The sequence below is a fragment of the Trichoderma camerunense genome, assembly GCF_050948025.1.
Source record: "Trichoderma camerunense strain CBS 138272 chromosome Unknown V8C40scaffold_31, whole genome shotgun sequence".
Lineage (NCBI taxonomy): Eukaryota > Fungi > Ascomycota > Sordariomycetes > Hypocreales > Hypocreaceae > Trichoderma > Trichoderma camerunense.
The window spans coordinates 104,598-127,100 of record NW_028145339.1 but is presented as its reverse complement, the minus strand read 5'-3'; the positions used below and the strand labels follow the sequence as shown (position 1 = coordinate 127,100).

At 47.4% G+C, this 22,503-nt stretch overlaps 7 protein-coding genes across 7 annotated transcripts; 3 read left to right on the top strand and 4 right to left on the bottom strand.

The window, feature by feature from the left end:
• Positions 1–56: 56 nt before the first annotated feature.
• V8C40DRAFT_152581 (major facilitator superfamily domain-containing protein) lies at positions 57–2,081 on the bottom strand. Its single transcript, XM_083211327.1, has 2 exons — position 2,081; positions 57–2,022 (listed from the first exon to the last, which is right to left on the bottom strand). Exon 2 carries the CDS (start codon positions 1,897–1,899, stop codon positions 103–105), a length of 1,797 nt encoding a protein of 598 aa, XP_083067320.1. The 5' UTR covers positions 1,900–2,022; position 2,081; the 3' UTR covers positions 57–102.
• Positions 2,082–2,942: 861 nt separating this feature from the next.
• Positions 2,943–6,921, bottom strand: V8C40DRAFT_259058 (nitrite reductase niiA). Its single transcript, XM_083218868.1, has one exon. The coding sequence runs from the start codon at positions 6,447–6,449 to the stop codon at positions 3,090–3,092; it is 3,360 nt and encodes a 1,119-aa protein (XP_083067319.1). The 5' UTR covers positions 6,450–6,921; the 3' UTR covers positions 2,943–3,089.
• A 506-nt stretch (positions 6,922–7,427) lies between these two features.
• V8C40DRAFT_259056 (uncharacterized protein) lies at positions 7,428–10,657 on the top strand. The gene has a single exon (XM_083218867.1). It carries the CDS (start codon positions 7,667–7,669, stop codon positions 10,586–10,588), a length of 2,922 nt encoding a protein of 973 aa, XP_083067318.1. The 5' UTR covers positions 7,428–7,666; the 3' UTR covers positions 10,589–10,657.
• Positions 10,658–13,889: 3,232 nt separating this feature from the next.
• Positions 13,890–14,927, top strand: V8C40DRAFT_271365 (uncharacterized protein; the record flags this gene model as incomplete). The annotated part of the gene is made up of 2 exons (XM_083220267.1): positions 13,890–14,494; positions 14,570–14,927. 2 exons carry the CDS (start codon positions 13,890–13,892, stop codon positions 14,925–14,927), a joined length of 963 nt encoding a protein of 320 aa, XP_083067317.1.
• Positions 14,928–15,483: 556 nt separating this feature from the next.
• Positions 15,484–16,968, bottom strand: V8C40DRAFT_271364 (uncharacterized protein; the record flags this gene model as incomplete). Its single annotated transcript, XM_083220266.1, has 3 exons — positions 15,484–15,653; positions 15,712–16,599; positions 16,656–16,968. 3 exons carry the CDS (start codon positions 16,966–16,968, stop codon positions 15,484–15,486), a joined length of 1,371 nt encoding a protein of 456 aa, XP_083067316.1.
• A 271-nt stretch (positions 16,969–17,239) lies between these two features.
• On the top strand, positions 17,240–19,624 carry V8C40DRAFT_259052 (major facilitator superfamily domain-containing protein). Its single transcript, XM_083218866.1, has 11 exons — positions 17,240–17,628; positions 17,682–17,773; positions 17,823–17,950; positions 17,999–18,153; positions 18,214–18,259; positions 18,316–18,574; positions 18,633–18,666; positions 18,720–18,970; positions 19,022–19,146; positions 19,200–19,253; positions 19,310–19,624. Exons 1-11 carry the CDS (start codon positions 17,389–17,391, stop codon positions 19,489–19,491), a joined length of 1,566 nt encoding a protein of 521 aa, XP_083067315.1. The 5' UTR covers positions 17,240–17,388; the 3' UTR covers positions 19,492–19,624.
• Positions 19,625–19,934: 310 nt separating this feature from the next.
• V8C40DRAFT_259050 (transcription factor domain-containing protein) lies at positions 19,935–22,268 on the bottom strand. Its single transcript, XM_083218865.1, has 3 exons — positions 22,108–22,268; positions 20,508–22,036; positions 19,935–20,452 (listed from the first exon to the last, which is right to left on the bottom strand). The coding sequence occupies exons 1-3, from the start codon at positions 22,178–22,180 to the stop codon at positions 20,138–20,140; spliced, it is 1,917 nt and encodes a 638-aa protein (XP_083067314.1). The 5' UTR covers positions 22,181–22,268; the 3' UTR covers positions 19,935–20,137.
• Between the last annotated feature and the right edge of the window lie 235 nt (positions 22,269–22,503).

Below are 22,503 nucleotides of genomic sequence, written 5' to 3'. Positions count from 1 at the left end.
TAACCATTTGACTATGAACCCATCAATATCCAATAAACAAACACTACATGTATACAAAACATAACTTTTGTTCCACAATACCCATTTCGCCAATCCATCACCTCATACGGCATCGCCCAACCGCACAAGGAAAAGTGGCACTACAGCCACTGCGTTGAATACCCCTGCAATCCAAAACTTTTTCCCTAGAGAATTGAAACCATGAGGATGAATCTGAGATGGCGGCAGGCGAACTCCTGGTTGGTACTTGAATATTAAGGTGTAAAACAGACCCCCAATATTGCCGCCTGCACCAACAATGCCTGCAACAGCACCGATATTCTTCGGTCGCAGATGGCCGTAGATTGAGTAACAGGCGCCGTTGGCTGCAAAACCAGTGATTGCAATGAACACAATAAAACCAATGACACCGCCGATAGTCGCATGGTTCTTGTTTATATAGACTCCTAGGCCGATCATAGCGATTCCTTGTGAGAGAGCTGTACCTAGCAGCCAGTACATCTTAGCTCGTAGTCCAAATCGAGCGTAGAGAATGTCTGATATGATTCCACCCATCGGCCGAGCAAAGAGGTTCATAAGACCATACGTCGATGCTGCATAGGCGGCATCTGAGATAGTAAATGTATCGCTGGCAAACAAACTAAAAATTAAACCAGGGAGAGCCGCGTCCATTGCTGTCTCGAGGCCAAAAGTGAGTAAATAGCACATAGCGCACGCCCAGACGCGGAGATCGATGAGGATGGCGAGCAGCGCTGCCAGCGTCAGCGGCTCAGAATGTGCATTTTCAACAGTGACTCGGGTGACGTGCTCGTCAGATGTTGCATTCAGTGGTTTGGGGTTGGTGGAATTGGGAGTAAGTTCGTTACCAGAATCCACAATTATGTGTTCTTGAGTAGCAGCTCCTTGAAGTCCGAGCCCATTTTGTTTCCCTTTGCCTTCCTCCATGACAGTGGCCTGGAGTTTTCGGCGAGCTGACCATTTGCCGCCCGGTTGGTCTTTTCCGAATATTAAAATGATGACGGCGACAAGGATAAGGCATGGTACGGGAACCGTAACAAAACAGAGACGCCACGAGAGGTGGGAACTTAAACCGGCCTTAATGTATCGCTGGTATAGCCCGATCATCACAGCAACAGTCACACCACCACCTAGGTTACCCCAGCCGCCCGAAAACGCGTTTGCTGTACCAACGATAGATTTATCGAAAAAGGTCGTTGTATACGCCTGGGTTGGAACAAAGGTGCCTCCAAGAATAGAGATGAAAAATCGCACCGTCTCTAGTCCTCCAATATTTGTTACCAACGCCGCCAAGCCGGATGGGATTGCACCCAGAATAAGTAGAGCGGCCAGTACTTTTCGAGGACCAAATTTGTCACAAGCTGGGCCAGCAATGAGACGCACAAGGGCCGTGCCACCAAGAGAAGCTAGGTTGGAATTGGTGACTTGATCTTGGGTAAGGTTCAGATCCGTCTTCACAGCCTCAGGAACAAGCGGAGAAAAGGCAAACCAAGAAAGAAAGGCCACAAAGAATCCTAGAGTAGCGAGCCAGAATGCTTGGGAGTAGGAGTCGTCCCATACTCGAAAAAGAGGAAATGTAAGACTTTTCCCATTCAAAGGGTTGATTTCGGCTCTTCGCCAAAGTGATGACCACCGGAACTTATGGTCACCGCCTGATGTTCTTTGCCACTCTTTGCCCTTCTCTGTTGTTATTCGGCCGTTAACAGAATCACCAGTGGTGTCGATACCGTTGTGCCCCGAAAAGGATACGCTGCGATGGGATCCACTGGTGATTGATGGTGATTGGTTGTTGGTGATTTGATATGTCTTCTTGTCATCTTGAATGGTAGACTGCGATGTGCTGGAGGCAATGTCTGCCTCCGCATCCAAAGTCCGTGACATGTCTTCCTTCCGTTCTGTATTATGAAGATATAAGGAGCAATCTTGAGATCCAGTCTATAGGTTGAAGGAATTGAGCTTCCGCGAGAGCTTTATGTTGATATATCTTATTTCTCGTTCTTGATGCTTTCACATTGGAGTTGTTAACACTGTGAGACTCTTCAAGTGGGATATAGAGACTAACCTTGCTTTTGATAGAAGAGATATTGCAGTTCTTCAAAAGAACTTCAATTATTATCCAAGTAGAGGAGTGAATTAGAGATACAAAGTATTTGCTCTTACTCAGAATTTACAATATTCTCATTCTATTTCATCGTCGACTTAAATATCCTATATAATACATCATAATGGCAAACGCAGGCCTGTGATATCGTATTGCATACATCGTAGAAGGCTCATCTAAGCTACAACTCAAAGGCAGATAAGAGCCTAGAATAGGACGTGAGTGCTTATCGCTTATTGATACAGAGATAATCCAACCGGAGATGCAAAATTCAACTCTAAAGCGTACAGCCCTCACTAGGGGTAGTAACATAGTGCCCTTTTTACCAGGGGCAAAGGCTAAGACACCTCCATCACTGCATATCTACATGCTTGTAAAATCTCCGATCCTCCTCACACCTGCTTGACACGTTATCGAGGGTATGAGTCTCTAACTCCCCGACAATATTTACCCTGATTGTTCCGGGATCATCACAGGGAGGGGTGAAGAGCAGGTTATAGTAGCACTGATAAGAGAACATACGGTGATAGGCTAGTGAGGGGGTTGAACAACAAATCCATGCCAGCTTAGGAGAGCTAGGTCGTAGTAGTGGTAGTGGAAATTTGTGCTGATAAGTAAGTTCCTTCCCGTAAAACAGAGATAAGGAGAGCCAAGAACCAACAACGAGGTGAGTAGTGCTGATATTTTAGTTTTCATGGCCAGTATGACTAGAAGATTACTTAGTCCCAGAGTCATCCATACACAGCTTGACAGCCATCGGTGGGATTGCACCCGCCCGTAATGAAGCTACAGTAAACACAATATTAAGGAGCAATTATTGAGCCGATGATGTTCTCACGGGCGTTTTCACTAACGATTACAAGAAGCGCCAATAAAAAGCAGAGATGAATCCCGCATTAATACGATAGTAAAGTACAGAAAAATACCCTGAACAGACGAGATACCGTAAGTTCAGATTCAGTCAGCATTTCTACCAATCAAGTGCGCCGCTACCACCACAAACTTTAATTGGGGTTGCCAGAGCCGCACTTGACAGCGGATCTATCATCTTAGCAAGCGGAAGCGGCTCTACAATCTCAACCGCTTGATCTGAATCCTTCACTAAGAGCCTCAGCTCTTCACCTGCTTTCCGTAGCATCCACTTTGTTGTTGATAGTACTGCATCGAGCGCATCTGTAGGTGGAAGATAGAGAAGTACAGCGTCGTTCTCCTCGTCCGCCTTTGCTTCAAAGGTCATAATAGAGTAGTTGGTGTCCGAGCAGCTTCCACCGCCCTCAGCGGGATTGGGATTCAACAAGTAATTCCTCTTGTGTAATGGACAGGATACATACTCTCGGCCCTGCTCATCCTCACCTACGAGGCCGTCTGCTAACACAAACGCTTTCTTATGAGGACACATGTTTTGTGATGCGCGTAGACCGCGGCCAGGTATGTTCCACACAGCCAACTGAACTTCGCCATATTTGACAGCTACTGACGTTGGCGCGTCACTTTGGCGGTCCAAGTTAGAAAGCTTGCATATAGATCGCCATTCCCACTTGGCGTCTTTAGCAATATCTAACAGACTGAAGTGAAGGGGTGAGCTGTCTTCAGGCCAGTCTACAGGGCGTTCCTGTGCCCGCTCAGTGATCTTCTCGGATACGATCTGAGTTTCATCTGTGTTGGCAAACTGTTTGAAAGCCTTGCGTCGCTCTGGATTGTTAACAACATTGGTCCATTCACAGTGATATGAACCAACAAGTATTTCCATCTCTTTTTCCAAGTCGGCACATATGCCAAGCTTGTCATCAACAATAACCTCCTTCAGGCCCTTGAGGCCGCCGGGGTACTTTTCAATCCAGCGAGCTGTCCTCTCAAGCTTATCAGCCGATTGAATGTAAAAAATAAGGAAGCGATCAAGGATTTTAATCGCTTCTCGTCGAGTAACATCCTCAACGAGCAGTTCAGCATGGCGAGGTTTTGCGCCACCATTACCGCCTACGAAGATGTTCCATCCCTTCGGCGTCGCGATGAGACCAAAGTCTTTGCCTTGTGCTTCGGCGCATTCACGGACACATCCGGATACACCGCCCTTGAACTTATGAGGAGCTCGCAGGCCCTTGTAGCGATTCTCGACTTCAGCAGCAAGACCGACCGAATCGCCAACTCCAAATCGGCACCAGGTATTGCCTACACATGATTTGACTGTGCGAAGTGCCTTGCCATAAGCATGACCGCTCTCAAAACCGGCATTGACGAGCAGTTCCCAAATTTGGGGGAGATCTTGCTTCTTTGCACCAAACATGTCGATGCGCTGGCCACCTGTGATCTTCGTATATAATCCGAATTTCTCCGCGACTTCTCCAATGACCTTGAGTCCTGCTGGTGTAACCTCACCAGCGGGGAGACGTGGAACGACTGAATAAGTACCATCGCGCTGTACATTGGCGAGGTATCGATCATTTGTATCCTGCGTTTGGCGCAGGGAAGGTTTCATGATGTTTTCGTTGTACAAGGAGCTAAGGATTGATCCAACCGCCGGCTTGCAAACTTCACAGCCAAGGCCGTCAGTCTTTTTGCCGACGGCTTTCATCACCGCGGTAAACTTTTTGAGTTTCCTGAATTTGATGATCTGGTACAGTTCCTGGCGCGAGTAGGCAAAATCCTTGCAGAGATGGTTGGAGATTTCAACACCAGCGTCCTTGAGTGCTTTGTTGAAGATGCTAGTAGCCAGTGGCACACAGCCTCCGCATCCCATTCCGCATTTTGTTGAAGATTTCATCTCTCCAAAAGAACGAATACCACCAGTCTTGACGCACTCCACAATGTCGCCTTTGCTAACATTGTGACAGCTGCAGACCTGAGCATCATGGGGCAGATCGTCACCTTCCTCTTCTCCTTCCTTTGCGGCACCTATGATGAACTCCGCTGGAGGCTTTTCGATGGGTTTGCCTGTATTACACAGGCCCACGAGTTTGACATAGTCCTTTACATCGCCAACCATCATGCCTCCGAGGATGTATTTGCCGTCTGCTGTGAAGATGTATTTCTTGTAAACATCCGAGAAAGGATCCCGATATGTCAACGCTTTGACTTTTTTCTTTATTTCTTCCGGAGTCGGAGGCGTTACTTGAGCCTTGCGAGCTGCATGAGCACTGGTTGCTCCTGGCAGTGATCTGCTTATCTTTCCCTGATCCGCAAAGAAATCACCAAAGGAAGCGACATCAACTCCCATTAATTTGAGTTTGGTGCTGATGTTGGGAGCTTTCAGTTCTCTCATGCTGTGGTAGGGTCCTTCGGTCAAGTTAAAGGCCAGGACCTCAGCCATCTCGACACCGGGAGCGATTAACCCAAATGTTTCGTTGAGAAAGTTGGCGCACTCGCCAATAGCATAGATGTGAGGCAAGTTGGTTTGAAGGTGATTATCGACAATAAAGCCACCGCCTCGACTGGCCACCGTTATGGGAGCACTTGCGGCGAGATCATCGCGAGGTTTAATCCCGACAGCAAATACAACCATGTCAACTTCGTAGCCTTGGTCCGGTAGCCCATCTTTCCCCTCGAGAAGGAGGCCAGTGAGTCTCTCGTCATCGTTCCATAAGAGATTTCGAACTCGAGCTTGAAGCAGAACTTCAACACCAAGAGACTTGACTTTTTCCAGTACTAGCGTTCCACCTTCTTGATCAAGCTGACGACTAAGTACCCAGCGGTTTCGCTCTACCAGTACAACTTGGTCCACTTCTTCAAGATCAAGGAGAGCCTTGGCCGCTTCCAATCCAAGGAGACCGCCGCCAATGACGGCTGCTTTGCGAATGCGACGCCCAATGACACTGGGCGCATCTACTGCGTACCCAATGATATCATCAAGATCCTTGATCGTTCTGTATACAAAAGCGCCTCTGGTCTTCTGGAATTGTTGCAGTGAGAGATATGGTGGCAGGGCCGCATTAGAACCGGTGGCAAGGATACACTCGTCGTATTGGAAATGCAGTCCATTGGCGGTCTTGAGAGATTTGGCGTGGTTGTCAATCGAAACCACAGGGTCCGATGTATGATATGTGAGTTTTCCCTCGGCATGTGATGAATACCATTGTAGCGGGTTGAGGTAAAGACTCTCGGTAGAGCGGTTCGTAAAGTATTGTGTGAGACCAACACGATTATATGCGATGTGAGGCTCCTCGCCGAAAACAGTCACCTCCCACTCATCGCGGCCGCTGTCGATGTCGTATTTGAGAAGTTTTTCGATAAAGGCAATGCCAACCATGCCAAGTCCGACAACAGCAGCACGCTTCTTAGGCCGTTGCAGAAGGGCTTCTGACCCTGGCTGGGTGGCATGAACTACTCCATTCATTTTGTTTCTTTAGGCTGGGAATCTCGGGAGAAAGCATGGCACCTATTCAGAGTCGAATATACTATTCTGGCAAGGTAAGCAGTTTTATTGGAAAGCGTGGGCATGACATTTCCCTCTCCTCCAGCATCGAGGCATTCGAGACAACGCAAACTTCCTCGTCGTGGGGGACACAAAGGCAACGTGAGCGCTCCGAGGACTTGTGTTACACAAGTTGTGTATGACAGATTCGAATCCTTCTTCCGTACACAGTAGCATTATAAGCTTTGTCCGTCAATCTCCTCGGAAGAGTTTGAGTTCGTCATTTATCTCTACTAGATAGGTGTCCAATGTCAGATAAACTAAGATACAACATCCCGCCGGAGTAAGTAGATCATCACTAATAGGCAATAGATTGGAGATAGTAGTCGTAATTAATGATAGTATAGGTATGGTTGCAATGATAATGATGCACATAGCGCGCGTGTTTGATGAGATCTCTATTGTTATCTATTGCTTAGGCTGGATCATGATATTCACTTATCTATTTGTCGTTTGGCTAGATTCCATTACACTTTGGCATATTAACTGCATGAGCTGACGCGCTAGTAGTTCCGCGGAGAAACCCAATCTAGATAGCGATTTAGCAAGAGTATGGGGTATGCTTGTCCGTACTCCCAAGTTGTCTGGCAAAGGCTCCATCCGTTTATCTGGGCTGGCTGTTGTTATACAGGAGGCGAATGGGAAACTACCGAAATAAGCAAGCAACTTGCTGGGACGTTATCGCTGGACTCTTATTGGCCATAACCCTACAGGGGAAAGTTGGGTCGATGGAAACCCCTAGGGTGGGCTTAGTTGAGGCTTTAGCCGAAATAGTCAACGGAGAATGCGAATCGTAAGGGTGTCAGCAATATGGTATTATTGACTCTCGCGTTTTAGGTGGCATGATTGTAATGTCGTCTATGCCGTACAATAATGGAATGAAGTCAGTAAATTCTCAAAGTTTAGCCAGAAATAATACTACTGTCATTGTCAACTTTTAGGTGATTATGAATTCCTGTGTGCTTCCTTCTCTTGCAGCTACCCATCTATGATTCATACGGTCATTCTCTCGCAGTCTGACACTCTGATACTGTCATTTATCTCTTTAAGAGATTCGTTAAACTCTATTTACTACTGAGAGAAATTTCATTTTTAATTGAGCCATACAAAATCCCTTTGTTTACTGCTGTACAAACAATATGGCAACGGATCAGTTGGTATCAGACTCTCGCTCGGAGAGTGGAGAGGAATGGTCTTCGTCACTGCCATCATCTCCTGAATCATCGGCGCCAACAACACCACAATCACGTAGCCCACGCTTAACAGCAAAACTACAGGCAGTTCAAATTGTCCATGATGTTCCCTTACACTCTTCTACGTCAGACAACGATGAGGTTCCCCACCCTCCTATTCCAAAAACCGAACCTATCCAACCACTCTCTACCGACTCTCAAACGCCTGACCATTGGATTGCACGAGATGATCGCATGATTCGACTGACGGGAAAACATCCGTGTAATGTCGAGGCACCTTTGTCTGCATTGTTCAAAGCTGGGTTCCTTACTCCCCAGAACCTATTCTATGTTCGGAGTCATGGAGATACACCACGAATCAGCTTGAAGCAAGCAAAAGATTGGAAACTCCGGATCCACGGACTTGTTGAGGAGGAGTTGGAATTCTCAATCCAGGATCTTAAAGAAAAGTTCCCGGTCGTCACGCTGCCCGTGACGCTCGTCTGTGCTGGTAACCGCCGGAAGGAGCAAAACATGGTAGTGAAGGGGCTGGGATTCAATTGGGGTGCCGCTGGTGTATCCACTGGTCTTTTTACTGGTGTATACTTGGCTGATATTCTCGCTTACTGCAAACCGAAGAACCCTCTTCTCTCCGCATATCCCTCATATGACAAGCCTGTCCCGGGACGTGCTCGTCACGTCATATTTGAGGGCGCCGATGAGCTTCCGAAAGGAAAGTACGGCACATCTCAGAGGCTCAGCTGGGCATTGGACCGCAGCAAGAGCATGCTGATATCTTGGGGCCTCAACGGCGAGGATCTTTCACCGGATCACGGTTATCCTCTTAGATTGGTTGTCCCAGGTCAGATTGGTGGACGAATGGTCAAATGGCTCCAACGAATAGAAGTTTCCGACTGTGAGAGTCAGCATTACTTGCACTTCTTTGACAACAAGCTTCTTCCCACAACAGTAACAGCGGACCAAGCAAGGAATGAAGACAAATGGTGGTACGATCCGAAATACATCATCAATGAGCTGAATGTGAACGCGGCAGTTTGCTCACCTGCCCACAATGACACACTGCAAGTGGCATCTGATGCCTCTACGACGCAGACAATTACAGTAGAGGGATACGCGTACACGGGCGGCGGACGACGTATAACTCGAGTAGAGGCGACAGTCGACGATGGAGACACTTGGAAGCTCTGTGACATATCTTATCCAGAGGATCTATACCGAAGTTATCCGATTGAACACCATCCCTACTTTGGCAAGCTTGATTTGAGCACGACAGATATGAGTTTTTCCTGGTGCTTCTGGAAAGTTGAGATTGAAGTCAAGTCACTGCTGGCAAGTCGAGATACTGGGTTCATTATGGTGCGCGCAATGGATGAAGCGTTAAGCATCATGCCACGGGACATGTATTGGAATGCTACTTCCATGATGAATTCGTGGTGGTTTCGAGTCGCTGTCCATGGGGAGAACAACGGCCAGACTCTTCGATTTGAACACCCTACCGTGCCTGGCAACGCAAGCGGAGGTTGGATGCAGCGTATGAAGGAAGCGGGAATGAACCCAAAGTTCCCTCGCCTAGGAGAAAACAGCCCAACTTCCAGCGCCATCGCCGGAGAGTCGAGTAAGCCCCAGGGACCCCAGGCGGATGAAGATGTCAAGAGCGTAATGATAAACCCAGACAAAGCGTCAGTGCTTTTTACTGCGGCCGAGCTCGCGGAGCATGCCGACGGCGAAGGTCCATCGCCTTGGTTTGTTGTTGAAGGCCACGTATATGATGGCACAGGTTTTCTTTCGGTTCACCCTGGCGGAGAACAGTCCATTCGTTTAGCAGCTGGTGAGGATGCTACGGAAGACTTTATGGCCATTCACTCCATGGATGCCAAGAAAATGTTGAGGGATTACCACATTGGTAAGCTGGAACAACCTTCAGAACCATCGGGGTCTGCAATAGCAAGCCCTCAGACTCAGGATGATCCATCCAAGCCATTTTTGGAACCCAAGGTGTGGAAGAAAGTTCTTCTGGTACAAAAGAGAGAGGTCTCTCATGACTCGCGAATCTTTCGTTTCGCCCTGCCTCATGAAGATCAACCACTCGGTCTGCCAGTGGGACAGCACGTGTATCTTCGGATAAAGAAGTTTGACAAGACAACCGGTAAAACAGAGCTTGTTCAGCGAGCATATACTCCATATAGCGGCAGTACCCAGCGTGGTTTCATCGATCTTCTCATCAAAGTGTACTTTCCGTCAAACGAATTATCGCACAAGGGAACTCTTTTCGCGGGAGGGCAAATGACTATGCTTCTCGAAAACATGGAAGTCAACACAAACTCTAGTGAATTCACGGTGGAATTGAAGGGTCCCATCGGCCATTTTACATACATCGGTGACAGTCGGGTGCAATGGAAGCCGAACAATTCTATTCGCAACATCAGGAGGCTTGCCATGATTGCCGGCGGCAGTGGAATTACCCCAATGTGGACCACATTAAAGGCCATTGCAGATGAGTACGCGGCTGGCGCGTTGTCTGAACAGGTCAACCGCGTCGAGGTATGGCTCATCTACGCCAATAGAGAGGAAGAAGACATCCTCATTCGCGAAGAGCTCGATCAGCTGTTGCATGTCATGAAGGGAAATTTCCACATGTGGCATGTTTTGAGTTCCAAGAAACTGGATGCAGACTGGAGGATGGGACGAGGGCATGTTGGATTAGAGTGTCTCCAACAGCACCTCCCTTCAGCACCTTCTACACCCACTGATGCAGATCTGGAGGATACGCTGGCGCTAGTTTGCGGACCCCCGGCTATGGAGGCAAATGTTTCTTCTGCGTTACAAGAGCTTGGATGGAGCCTTGAAAAGAATGTCGTGTTTTTTTAAATATATCTTCCACGAAGTTACTTCAAGCATGTTTGGTTGGGATAGACTCATCGAACTGCATTCCCATCACCATCGCGTCTTTATGACTAATTTGTGAAATGCCAAAAAAAAAAAAGTAGAGCCAGGGTGTGTTATGAACATCCTCTCGGCACATCTAATAGTCCGCCATATTAGTAACGTTAGTGGCAGTCATGTCTTACCTGATGATGTCGGCGTAATATTATTAGAAGTTCCGAAGTCTGAATCACAAGCGGGAGGCTTTCTTGACACGATTCAGCCGTGAAGTCCAATGTCAACCACAATCATAGTTATAAATTATAACACGATCGGTAGTTAATAAAATCATCCCTCTATCATCATCAGACCTTTGTCAATCGTGATATCATGAACTCATATGAAGTCGCAATAATTATGATTTGATCGCACCAGCCGTAACATTTCATGGTTTCTACTAATATACAATCATATAAGTACTTTGTGTTATGTTCACCGCCCAGCATGCCTTTTCAGATCTTTCCCAACGGCTTATTTCGCGCCACACAGCCCTGTATCTCGTTTTATTGGACGAAGCTCACTCAATTCTTTTTTATGGCTTTAATTATTTAACATTCATACTGGCAGGCGATATAATTCACTTTCAAAGTTGTTGTATAGGGTATCCTAGCATGCAACTACAGTGCCGGGTAAAGCCGCGCGTATGAGTTTTGTGTATCGCCTAAACGGGAGATGAGTGCTATGAGATTGCACAAAGTTACTAGTTGCCTGCGCTTGTAGTGAAGTAACATGTGCTAAAAAAAGTTTACAAATGGTTGAAATCTCTTCTGCAGACTCTCGCCGAACTTTCCTGTCTGAAGAATTTACAAATCACCCGGAGGTTAGAGAGCTTCCCAAATGGGCTACGTGGTTGTAGATCTACATCTACCAGTCCAGATCCAGCTGCCTAGCTTGGCGCTTGGGAACAAATCGGTGCCATTCACTCAGGGGTGAATCTTTCTCCGGAGTTGCCCGTCCACAGGTAACCTTTGTCATGTTATAGTACAACTTAGTGCAATGCAGTTCTGAAGAACCATGTTAACGGGACAACTCTACTGGTCGTTCTGTAATCACGGGTGCAAATCATTACGTTCTAAGGAAAGAGAGAAGAAAGAATGAAAATAATGTAACGTTGGAGCGCACAGGCTGACAACAGTTTCACTCACAATCAAAATAATTGTGTTGAGTAGGACTTAAATCTTACTCGACACGGACTTATTTGTCTGCCAGACAACGTATGGGAATCAGGTTCCTGAGACACATTTCATGTTGAGGTGATATATGTAGATGTATGTTTCTGGATAGGAAATCTTTGCTCGATAGAATACATGCATGTTTACGACGTAGAACTACGCTCTGATTCCGCGAGTGCACGCCTTGCTCGTAAACCATTAGCTTTTCCATCTTCTCCTACCAGGTACCGTCTGACTGTTCCGCATATTCGCAGTTCGTGGCAATGCTCCAGACAAGGAATATACAATTTGTGCCAAGGGTGCCTATTCCCAATGGGCTGCTTACATGGGGCGGCGGCCGTCAAGTGCCGATCACAGCCCTAAACAGGACGGGGCTTCACGATGCCACGGAATGGGAATGCCGAAGCTACGGAGATTTCGCCCAGAGCTGCTTAATGCGACACTGGACGTTACCTACACAATTGTGGCCAATAGAGTACCCGGAGCCGAAATAAAGAACGGATGAACCCTTTCCTTAACTCAATGCAGCCGGATCAGCACTCACCGTCGATAAAGTTGAGAGGCACAGGAAGATCAGTGGGTTGATGGGATTTTCGTTACTCGCCTATGTATGCAAGGAATGGCTCTCAAGCTGTTTTGCATTCAAAGCCATTTCATCGACATGTACTCCGTAGCTGAAAGTGTTGAAATCGTATGCCAAGGCAGATTAATTGCGCCCGTGGAGCAAACGACGAGCATCGGCTCCCAATTGCCAGTGCCTTCCGCATAAAGTAAGCTTGAAACTTGACACTCAGCCAGCAGGACGATTTCCGAAGCACGGCTGAGCTGAGAATCTACGGCTACTACGTGAGCTCGTAGTAGCTATTCTCGTTCTCGGACAAGCATCATCTTGTGTTGACTGCATTGGACGACCTCCTTTGACTAGCTTCTCCTGGCTGCACAATACGGAGCCGAATTGCCCTGCGTAAAATGAGATGAGGTCCCAACTGCTATAAACGCTACAGTTTCAACATCATTACCTGCCGCTTTGGGAATAATTTTCTCACTGTTTGGCCGCAGAAAAACCCGAACAGCCGCGCTAAGTCTCCACGTGTTGCCTGAACCTCGAGACCCGCTGGATTGCAGCACGCGCCCTGTTGCGATCTTAGAACGGCCGCATTGGGTTCAACGGCCAAACAGATGCAGATATTCCCGGTACGTGTATGGGATACATGTATGAGCTTTGCAGTTTAATGTAGCATGCTGATGACAATGCGACGTTGTCCAACCGAGGCAGAGTGTGTCGGGCCGTGTACTCATACGATTACATAGAACAAATGCGGAAACAACATTAGCCCCCGTGTTTTGTAACTTGTAATTGCAGTCAATGTATCCCCCGTAAAACTCGAGCTACTATCCCCGACTCCGTTTTGGTTATTAGATAGTAATACGGTGGGCCCGTTTTAGACTAACACCATCAATGCAGCCGTGATACCGGGACGCAAGTTTGGACTGCCAAAACGACTATTCTCTGGAAGAAACAAATAATTGTCAATGCTTAGTATCATTGTAAGGGGTTCTTTGGGCCACGAAGTAAGAGAAGAGTATCCTTTGTGGGCACAGCTTGAGACAGCTCACTCAACAGGCTAAGTAGAAACTAGTACCCCCAAACTTTGCAGGCTACAACAGCTAGAGCTGAAGAACACCCAATGAACGATATCCGGGAGCAAGACAGCCTCAAGTACAGGGGCTCTATGGAGAAACAAGCTGACAATGGCAAGGCCGATACCACTCTGACACATCTATAATTGTACAGAGCTAAGAGCGTAAGCCGATACATACATTGCAAAACTAAACATGGAGTACCGACGGAGCTTGTGTCGATTCGAAGAAGACTACTTGCTGAAAAGGGAAGCTGTTGTTGGCATCCAAGTGTGTACTCATGGGTTGATATGGCCTCAAGACGAGTATATAATGGACAGTGATTCTGCTCCTCGACTCAAACATCATCACTCTCAACCCATTCCTCAACAGCCACCGGTCCTTTGACATCTCCAACAGACCAATTCTCCAAAAAACCAATCCAATCCGCCAAAATGGTTAACAAGGCTATCGTTGCTTCTCTCCTCATCGGCGCTGCCATGGCTGTGCCTTATCCTCCTTCTGCCACCGATGGTGTCCGCCACCCCGTGCCCAAGCACGCCTACCCTCACAAGAAGGTCAACGGCGGTAACTACATGCCTTCCCGCACCACCAAGGGCAGCACTTCCAAGACTTCCGCGGCTCCCTCTGCCGCCGCTGCCAAGGACAAGGACACCTCCAAGCGCGCTACTGGCGAGACTGTCAACAACTCTGTGGCCCGTTTCGACAACACCAACATCACTGACGGTGTTGGCGATGGTGTTGACTCCTACACCCTCTACCTCGGAGACGGCAGCACTGGCGCCGGCTGGCCTGACCAGAGCCGCTGGGTCTCTTTCGAGAACATGTTCAACAACTACAAGGACACCATGTTCTCCTCCTGCGCCAACATCGCCGGCCAGGCCAACGACTCCGGCCCCGAGGTTGGAGCTATCTGGGATGGTATTCAGCAGGCAAGCGCTGCGACCGGAGTCGACCACCGCTTCATCCTGGCTGTTATCATGCAGGAGTCTGGCGGCTGTGTCCGTGTTCAGACCACCAACTTTGGCGTCCGCAACCCGTGAGTTCCCCCCAACCCTCCGAGGGTCTCCCCCCTCGACCCCATTGACTCTTATACTGACCAGCTTCATTCCAGCGGCCTCATGCAGGACCATAACGGTGCGGCGACCTGTAACGAAAACGGTGATGTGCAGAACCCGTGCCCTTCTGCTACCATCTACCAGATGATCAGCGAGGGAACTGCTGGAACCAACGATGGTGATGGCCTTGCCAACTGCATCAACGAGTCTGGCGCCAACGACGTCTCTGCCTTCTACAAGGCCGCCCGTATCTACAACTCGGGCTCCATCTCCTCCACTGGAGACCTCCAGAGCAACATTGCCACTCACTGCTACGCCAGTGACATTGCCAACCGTCTGACTGGTTGGGTCAACGCTCCCAGCGCCTGCACTTGCGACAGCAACCCCAGCAGCTGCGGTGTCGTTCTGTTCTAAACGAATGAGCATGACTTCATGGGAAATGATGTGTCTTTTCCCCTTTTCTTTTAATGTCGATATGGTTTTTGCTTCGTCCGCCACATATTTTTTGGTATATATATATATGTACATACCTACCTTGATTCGTACATAGATAGACATTGGTTATATATAAAAAGAATGCTTCTTATAAAAACTCATCCTGAAATGATTGTGAATGGCTCCAAAAAAAGAGAATTCAACAATTCTTAAATGTTGATGTATTTCTTATCCCTGATTATTTTGCGCTTACGTTATGTAAAGATTCTATCTACTTTAACTTCCTAGTACAATGAGGTTCTCTAAAGCGTGTCCAACCGCCCTTCAAACAGTATCGACTACAAAACAACATCCCTTAAACGCACTTATCAATTTATCGTGGCAGGATAGAAAGGACTTTGACTGCGAGACGACAACGAAGAGTATCGCCTGCAGCACCGTTCTCCAATAGATACATCGGGATTATGCAGTAGACTCCAGATACTGTGGTTGAGGGGCGCAAAGGGAGATATGAATCGAGATAGGAACACAAATATTAAAAGCTGACGCTTTCTACAGTTTCGCGCCGGAGTACTTCGGCATCCTCTGGGAGTAGAAATCCAGCCCGCATTTGCTTGCTAATAGCCAGCCCGGCAAGATGACGATAATTGGCCACCGTGCCGTACAATCGTCGTAGGAGCTCAGGCTCAAATGCCCACTCAGAACCTATCGTAGAGTAATTAGTCACCTATAAGCACACATAAAGCTTAAGACGATAGCCTACCACAGTACCAGTTTGGTCGGCCCTTGGGAGTGGCCGCAACAATTCGAGACAACGGCACATCCGTATGCAGTGTCCTTACTCCTCCCACCGCATTGCCATGTTCATCTCGAACAATCTCATCGCTCAAGCCGATCGTTTGCATGATGGAACTACAAGGAGGTGCAAATTCATCATTGCTCGTCCAGCGATCCATAGCATCAAACACGGCATGGTAAATGAAAGAATTGGCAAAGGTACTCCATTTCGCCCCATTGAGCTCTGCGACTGACCACCTCTTGATATCAATGTCCGAAGGATACCGTGATTCGCGATGAGCCATGCCTGCTATCTCGTAGAGTCGGAAGGAATCACTGTTAGCGCGTCGATGAGAGACACCAAGGATCTGGCCGCTAACGCCACACGGCAGTCGAACTGACTGGAATTCTGACTCTCCAAGAAGTTCAATGATCTTGGCACCTGGGACGTCTGGTAGGGCTGCTCCGCCAGACTGACAGGGAATATACGCTTCAAATGGCAGACCGCCGTCGGGCAGTCTGAGATGGGATGAGTGTGTAATGAAGCGCCGAGTAACTCCTCCTGTTTGGGAGAGACCAGTCAGAATAACCCTGGTGGCTGTGATCCCCAACTTTCCTGAGCGGAGCGCGTAGGAAGCTGCTGCGAGAATCTCTGGAGATTGAGTTGTTGCGGGCCACCACTTCTCCTTAAAGTCAACGTATGATTGCTCCAACATCTTCCGTGTGACATTTGTCAGGAATGGTATATTCTCCATAAATTCGTCTGCAAGGGGACCAGGAATGAAATGCATATTCTTATACCGTTCAGGATCGAGGTTCTTAATTTTCCCAATTGCCGAAGGAGACTGCGAATCAACTTCCAGCCATGCATGACCTGTTCAAATTCTCCGTTAGACGTCTGCCAAAGTGTAGTATGAAGCAAGATCTCACCTTTCCTCATTAACCATCGGTTTATATGGCGCCAGATGCTTGTCCCTCCCCACAGGTGTGATGGCTCTTCCACAACTAATCCGCTGAATTGATTCGAATCTGCGGGGCATCGTAGGAGGAGACGTGTGCAATAAGATTCTCCAGCAGCCACGCCACCTATAAGATACTCCCGACTGACGTAGCCATATTCGGGAAGCAGATCGACGTGATAAGGCTCGAGAATCACAGGCTTAGAGTCTTCCACTTCGGGAAGATGTGTAATTTGCGGTTCAGAAACACGCTCTTCTGCGGGCTGCGCCTTGCCGATTGCCATTCTGAATTGATGATAGCAAAGATGCGGCAATTTCTAGACTATCTCTATCGATGAGAACTACTCGGAACAGTCTATGCAGTGGTCACAGAGATCACGGCCTGTTTATCTCCCTTGACTTACACGACATTCATAGCCGACAAGATCACATGACCTCAAAATACCGACTCTGTCGCTTCTTGGCGACAATAAAACAGCCGACAAGATCACGTGGGCCTAAGAGCCGATACTGTCGGCTCTAGACTCGCCATCAACGATAGCATATCGTTTTCAACTTAAAGGCAGTAATGGCGTTGATGGGTTCCGAATGGAATGAAAGATTGTTATAATATGCATCGTTTATACGGTCATCTCATTGGCCTATAAATCGCATACGTTTCAAACCCGACTCACTCAGTGAGAGCCTTCCCTACTTTATTCATCATGAGTGCGACAGGAGAGATCTCCGACACAAGACATTCGATCGAAACCGGAAACATGGACAAAGAGCAGGACCATGTGCCACCTAATCATATTGAAAAGGTTACTTCAGGCCAAGATGTGGATATAACACTGGCCAGCGAGTCCGAGGAGATCTTCTTTACTAAAGAAGAAGCAGCCCGTGTCAAGAGAAAGATAGACTTCATCATATTGCCTCTTCTGTGTGGCTGTTACATTTTCTCGGTTGGTAATTTCTACATGATTCCCATTGCTTTGTGCTAATCATGTACATACAGTTTCTGGACAAGACCCTCATCAACTATAGTTCAATCTTTGGCTTGAAACAGGCACTCCACCTCCATGGCTCACAATATAGTTGGTTGGGAAGGTTAGTCATCCCGGCATCTTGTCTTTTCCGAAAGGCTAACAACTCATAGCATCTTTTACATCGGTTATATGATCGGCTCGATTGCGTGGGCCAAGCTCGTTCACAAATGGCCGCAACATACGGGGAAGCTCATTACTGCAGCAGTGCTGGCGTGGTCAAGCATAGTGTTACTTACACGTAAGTCCGGGCTAGAACTTTGGCATTGGCAAAAGCTAACATGCGCAGCTTTATGCTTCAATTTCGCCGGCATCGCGGCCGCACGTTTCTTTCTCGGGCTAGTGGAAAGCGTCATAGGGCCAGTCTTCGTCATCGTCACGAGTAACTGGTGGACTCGGCCGGAACAAGCATTCAGAACCGCCTTCTGGCTTGGTGGGACACCGGTATGCACATGCATCGCGATGCTTCCTCCTATGCCGAATGTTGAAACTTACAAGATATAGATTGGAAATTTCTTCGGTGGTATTCTCTCATACGGCCTTGGCTCAAGTAGGCTATTGACCCTTTCAGTCCTCGTCTGTGCATCCTTTACTAATTGTTCTTAGTTCACAACTCGTCGATAGCCACATGGAAGATCTTCTTCCTCTTCTTTGGATCTTTCAGTTTCGTATTTGCGCTTATCCTTGCATATCTTATGCCCGACAACTACTCCAATGCTAGGTGGCTCACTCCGCGCGAGAGAGAGGTCGCAAGGGACAGAGTGAGAGAGAACCAGACTGTCTCCACTGACAATCATTGGAAGTGGCCTCAGTTCTGGGAAGCTTTGAGAGATCCTCAGACTATCTTCTTCTTTGTAACCGCAGTGTAAGCTACATGTATCAAACCGTCCTGCTTTTGAAAGTGCTGACGATTCTCTGTACAGTGGCAACACAATGCCCTCAACATTTGCTAGTCAAGTAAGTATCTCTTTTCAAATGTTTTAGCTATTTGAAACTAATAATCTCTTTAGTTTTCGAGCCAAATCGTACAAGGCTTTGGCTTTACTGCTTTGCAAACGACAGTTATTTCTGCCTGTCCAGCTGCGGTGATTCAGCTTGGAACATTCCTCGGTTTCTCCTATATAGCATCTCATCGAAACAATATCCGGCTTCTACTTTCTATTGTAGCATCCATACCACCCTTGATCGGCGCGTCTTTGCTTCATTCGCTCCCCGAAAGCAACCGAGCTGGTCGTCTCGCAGGATATTATCTTACCTTCACGTCAGTATCACGTCGCACGACACGCATTGACATAAAATAACGTTGAAATAGGCACACAATGTCTTTCACACTCAGCACCGGATTAATGGCCTCTAACTATGCGGGAAACACGAAGAAGTCGACTGCGTCTGGTATCATCTTCGCAGGATGGGCTGCTGGACTCATTGCAGGTCCTCGTAAGTACTCTAGAGGTAGAATGAATATGATCAGTGTCTTACATGCATTTTAGAATTCTTCCTTGATAGTCAGGCACCGGTATATGACTTGGCCTTCAGAATGCTCAGTATGTTATCTTTCACAAATATGGCGTCTAAAATCTTTTCTAATCTTTGCCAATAGTGGGCTGCTATGCTTTGATGATAATTATCCCGATTCTGCAGTATCTTTGGTATAGACATGAAAATAACCGACGAGATCAGAAGCTGGCCAGAGAGGGAGGTGGCGCGGATGAGGTCCTCAGAACGGATTTCAGCGACAAGACAGACTTTGAGCGGTGGCAGACATTCAGGTATACGTTGTAATGCTGTCAATTTGTACCCGTTGAGATAGCTTCTGAGCAATGTGGAGGAAGACAGTGAAATTTATTTGTACATATAACAATTTGATACGTATCTCGGTCAAAGTGAAACGCAGCTCGTTGTTTACGCGGTGAAATGTTATACTCGTATCGCCACAAGGTGTCAACTAGCAGCGCGGGGGTTCAACCTTAGGTTAAAGGATCTTATGACTGAGCGGGTATGAACCTACTATCGACTGCGTCTGTCGTTTGGAAATTGCGCGAAGTTTTCTCAGTACTACCTGTTGGAGACTACCCTTGTTAGTTTTCACTCACATAAACTGGACTGATGAAACAATACATCCGGCAGATAGAAATTTACTGCTAGAGCCATTATATGAGGATGTTTCTGTCATATATGAAGTTTATTCGCCTTCAACTTATCGACATAGTCTACATAACTCCTGGAGGAAATAAAGAGGGCGCAGAAAGAATGAGACCTGCCACTTCGATTATTTGAGAAATGGTGCAGCCTTGAGCTTTTCGAAGGCTACCTCTCATAGTGAGCAGTGATTTAGTATTTTTTAGCCAGTACATTTCTTGCAAAGTGGCCGATAAAAGAGGCATATGATTGTATTACGTGGCCATATGAAATATACCTAACCATTGGGTCAAATAATAAACCTCCCAGTTACTTGGTCCATCACGCTGCGAACATCAGCATTGCCTCCCTTTTTGCGTACCTTAACAATTGCTTGAAGAAGTTCTCTTGCTTTTCGAATATAGACACCCCAAGCTTCACCCTCTCGAAAACGTTCGATGACCCAATCTCGGCGAATCGGGTCACCGGTACAAACCCCGGCAAGAAACAGTGAAGACGGCAGTATCGAAGAAGGAGAATTACTTCTCGATGGATCGTATCGAATCTTAAGGTGGTAATGAAGTATTCTAGAAACGGAGGCCTCGGGATCAAACGAAGGCAGTGGCTGGGTATTGTCAACATTACTCTCACACTCGCAACATGCAGGCAAAAGTACTCACATATACCGTGTAGAGATATAGCAGAGCTGAATGTAGAGCTGATAAGACAGTGAATCGACCATATGTGGCGGAACTGAGTTGCTCCTCCTCAGCTATGTCTTCCATATCGTCTTCTTTGCTATCCTCTACAATTTCTGCCTCCCATAGATCAGCCTGTTGCTGGATAGACTTGTATAATGATTTGATCTCTTCTGTTCGTACTGGGGTAAGAGATGCAAACTCATTTCTGAGCTGTTCTTGTATCCTCATATCAAGCTTTGCGACATGCATGCGGAAAGAATCGGCTCGAAGGAGGTTGCTCACATCACCGACTATTGCAGTTTGTCCAATCTCTCCTCCAAAAATAGAGGATATTGTGGGGATATTCTGGAGATGTTGGACGAGCTGCCCGCCACCTAGCCCGTAGTGGGATGCTCGCGCATCCAGAATAGCAAGGCGTATGACAATACGTCTGATTAGACTAGATGAATCTGCAAGCGCCTTTTCAACTTCTTCAGTGCGAACAATGTCGATGGCAGCGGCAATGAGCTCGAAAAAAGTGTCGATGCTTCCAGCCGTCACGTGTATTTGTTTGACTCTGACGAAGAGAGCTGAGAGCAACCCGTCCATAGTGCTGCTCTCATCATGTCTGAACTGGTTAAACGACTCGTGTGCCAGACGGTCGTAAACCTTTGCTTGGTCGCAGTACGTAGGAGTCTCCATAGAGAGATGAGAAGCTGAGAATGACAAAATGGCATAAAATAGTGGCGGAAAGGATAAAGATTTTGAAAAGGCCGATATGAAGAGATTGTTTGTGTCTTTAGAACGATCATCCACTTTGGCATACCCTTTCATTACCTCCAAGTAATGCTGGATCAACTGCCTGTTGTCTTCGTTCACTGAGGGGCCTCTGGCTTTTGCAGCGTGGAGCATAGGCTCTTCTGAATCTGTTGACAGCTCTCCAGATTGCCAAACGTCATTACTAATTTCCTCTAAAGAAAACGCATCATTCATGACGAATGCTTGCGCATCGTTCGGCCTGTGCAGCGCAGAGGGAGGAACAACTGGCAAGGGAATGAGGTCCAGACCTTCACCAGAGAGATCTAGTTCCAGAGACCTGTAATCCAGACCGGCGTCGAAATAAAACTGAGTGCCCTCGAGTAGCTCAAAGGGGTCACTCTGTGGCTGGCTCGAGGCATTATTGCTCTGGTCTGAGAGCGGAGTTCCGGTCTGGTCTGTTTGCTCTTTGAAGACAGAGAGACTGTCATTCTTTTCCAGAGTATGGGCAGCAGCATCGTCTTTCAAAAACTGTGTAGATAGAGATGGTGAACAAGACTTGTCTTCTTCTGCACGACGCGAGACACGCCGTCCGATCATGTGTCTCCTTTTTGGCGGAGGGGAGAATCTCTCGCCTGGAGCTGGGGGCTGCCACCGGCAGCTAAGCCCTAGCCGGTTGCAATTGGAGCATATAGAAGCTTGTTTCCGAGCATCCTCCAAAGATCCAGAACGGGCCTTGCATCGTACTTTTCGTAATCGACATGTGTGGCATCCTAGGGGCGGCTGTTAGGCATATCTCTTGACTACGATGGATGAGTGGTGCACTATGAGGCGGGATACAAACCAGAGCGCGACCGTATTCGTGCTGCGTCATCTTCAGCGATGGTAATTGAGTCCATTATAGAAAAGACATTCATGTGCCAACCACGTATGAGACTTTTACAGATATTTCTCAAGATGAACCATTGTTATCATCCATAAGATGAGGCGTGAGGCTGAATGAGATAAGGCCATGAAGCACGTGCTGTGACACTTACCTTAGTGGGCAGAAACAATTTCCTGGGGTAGGCCCAATTTTCCCACTAGATGGGATGGGGGGTTACGTAACTGTCCATCACTTCTACAACCAAGGCCCTGATTTTATAGTGGATTTATTGCTGTGTAAGTCCAACGGAGAATATAATTTACAGCAGCCGGTAAAATAGAATACACAAGAAGACATCCATGGATATTTTTCTTG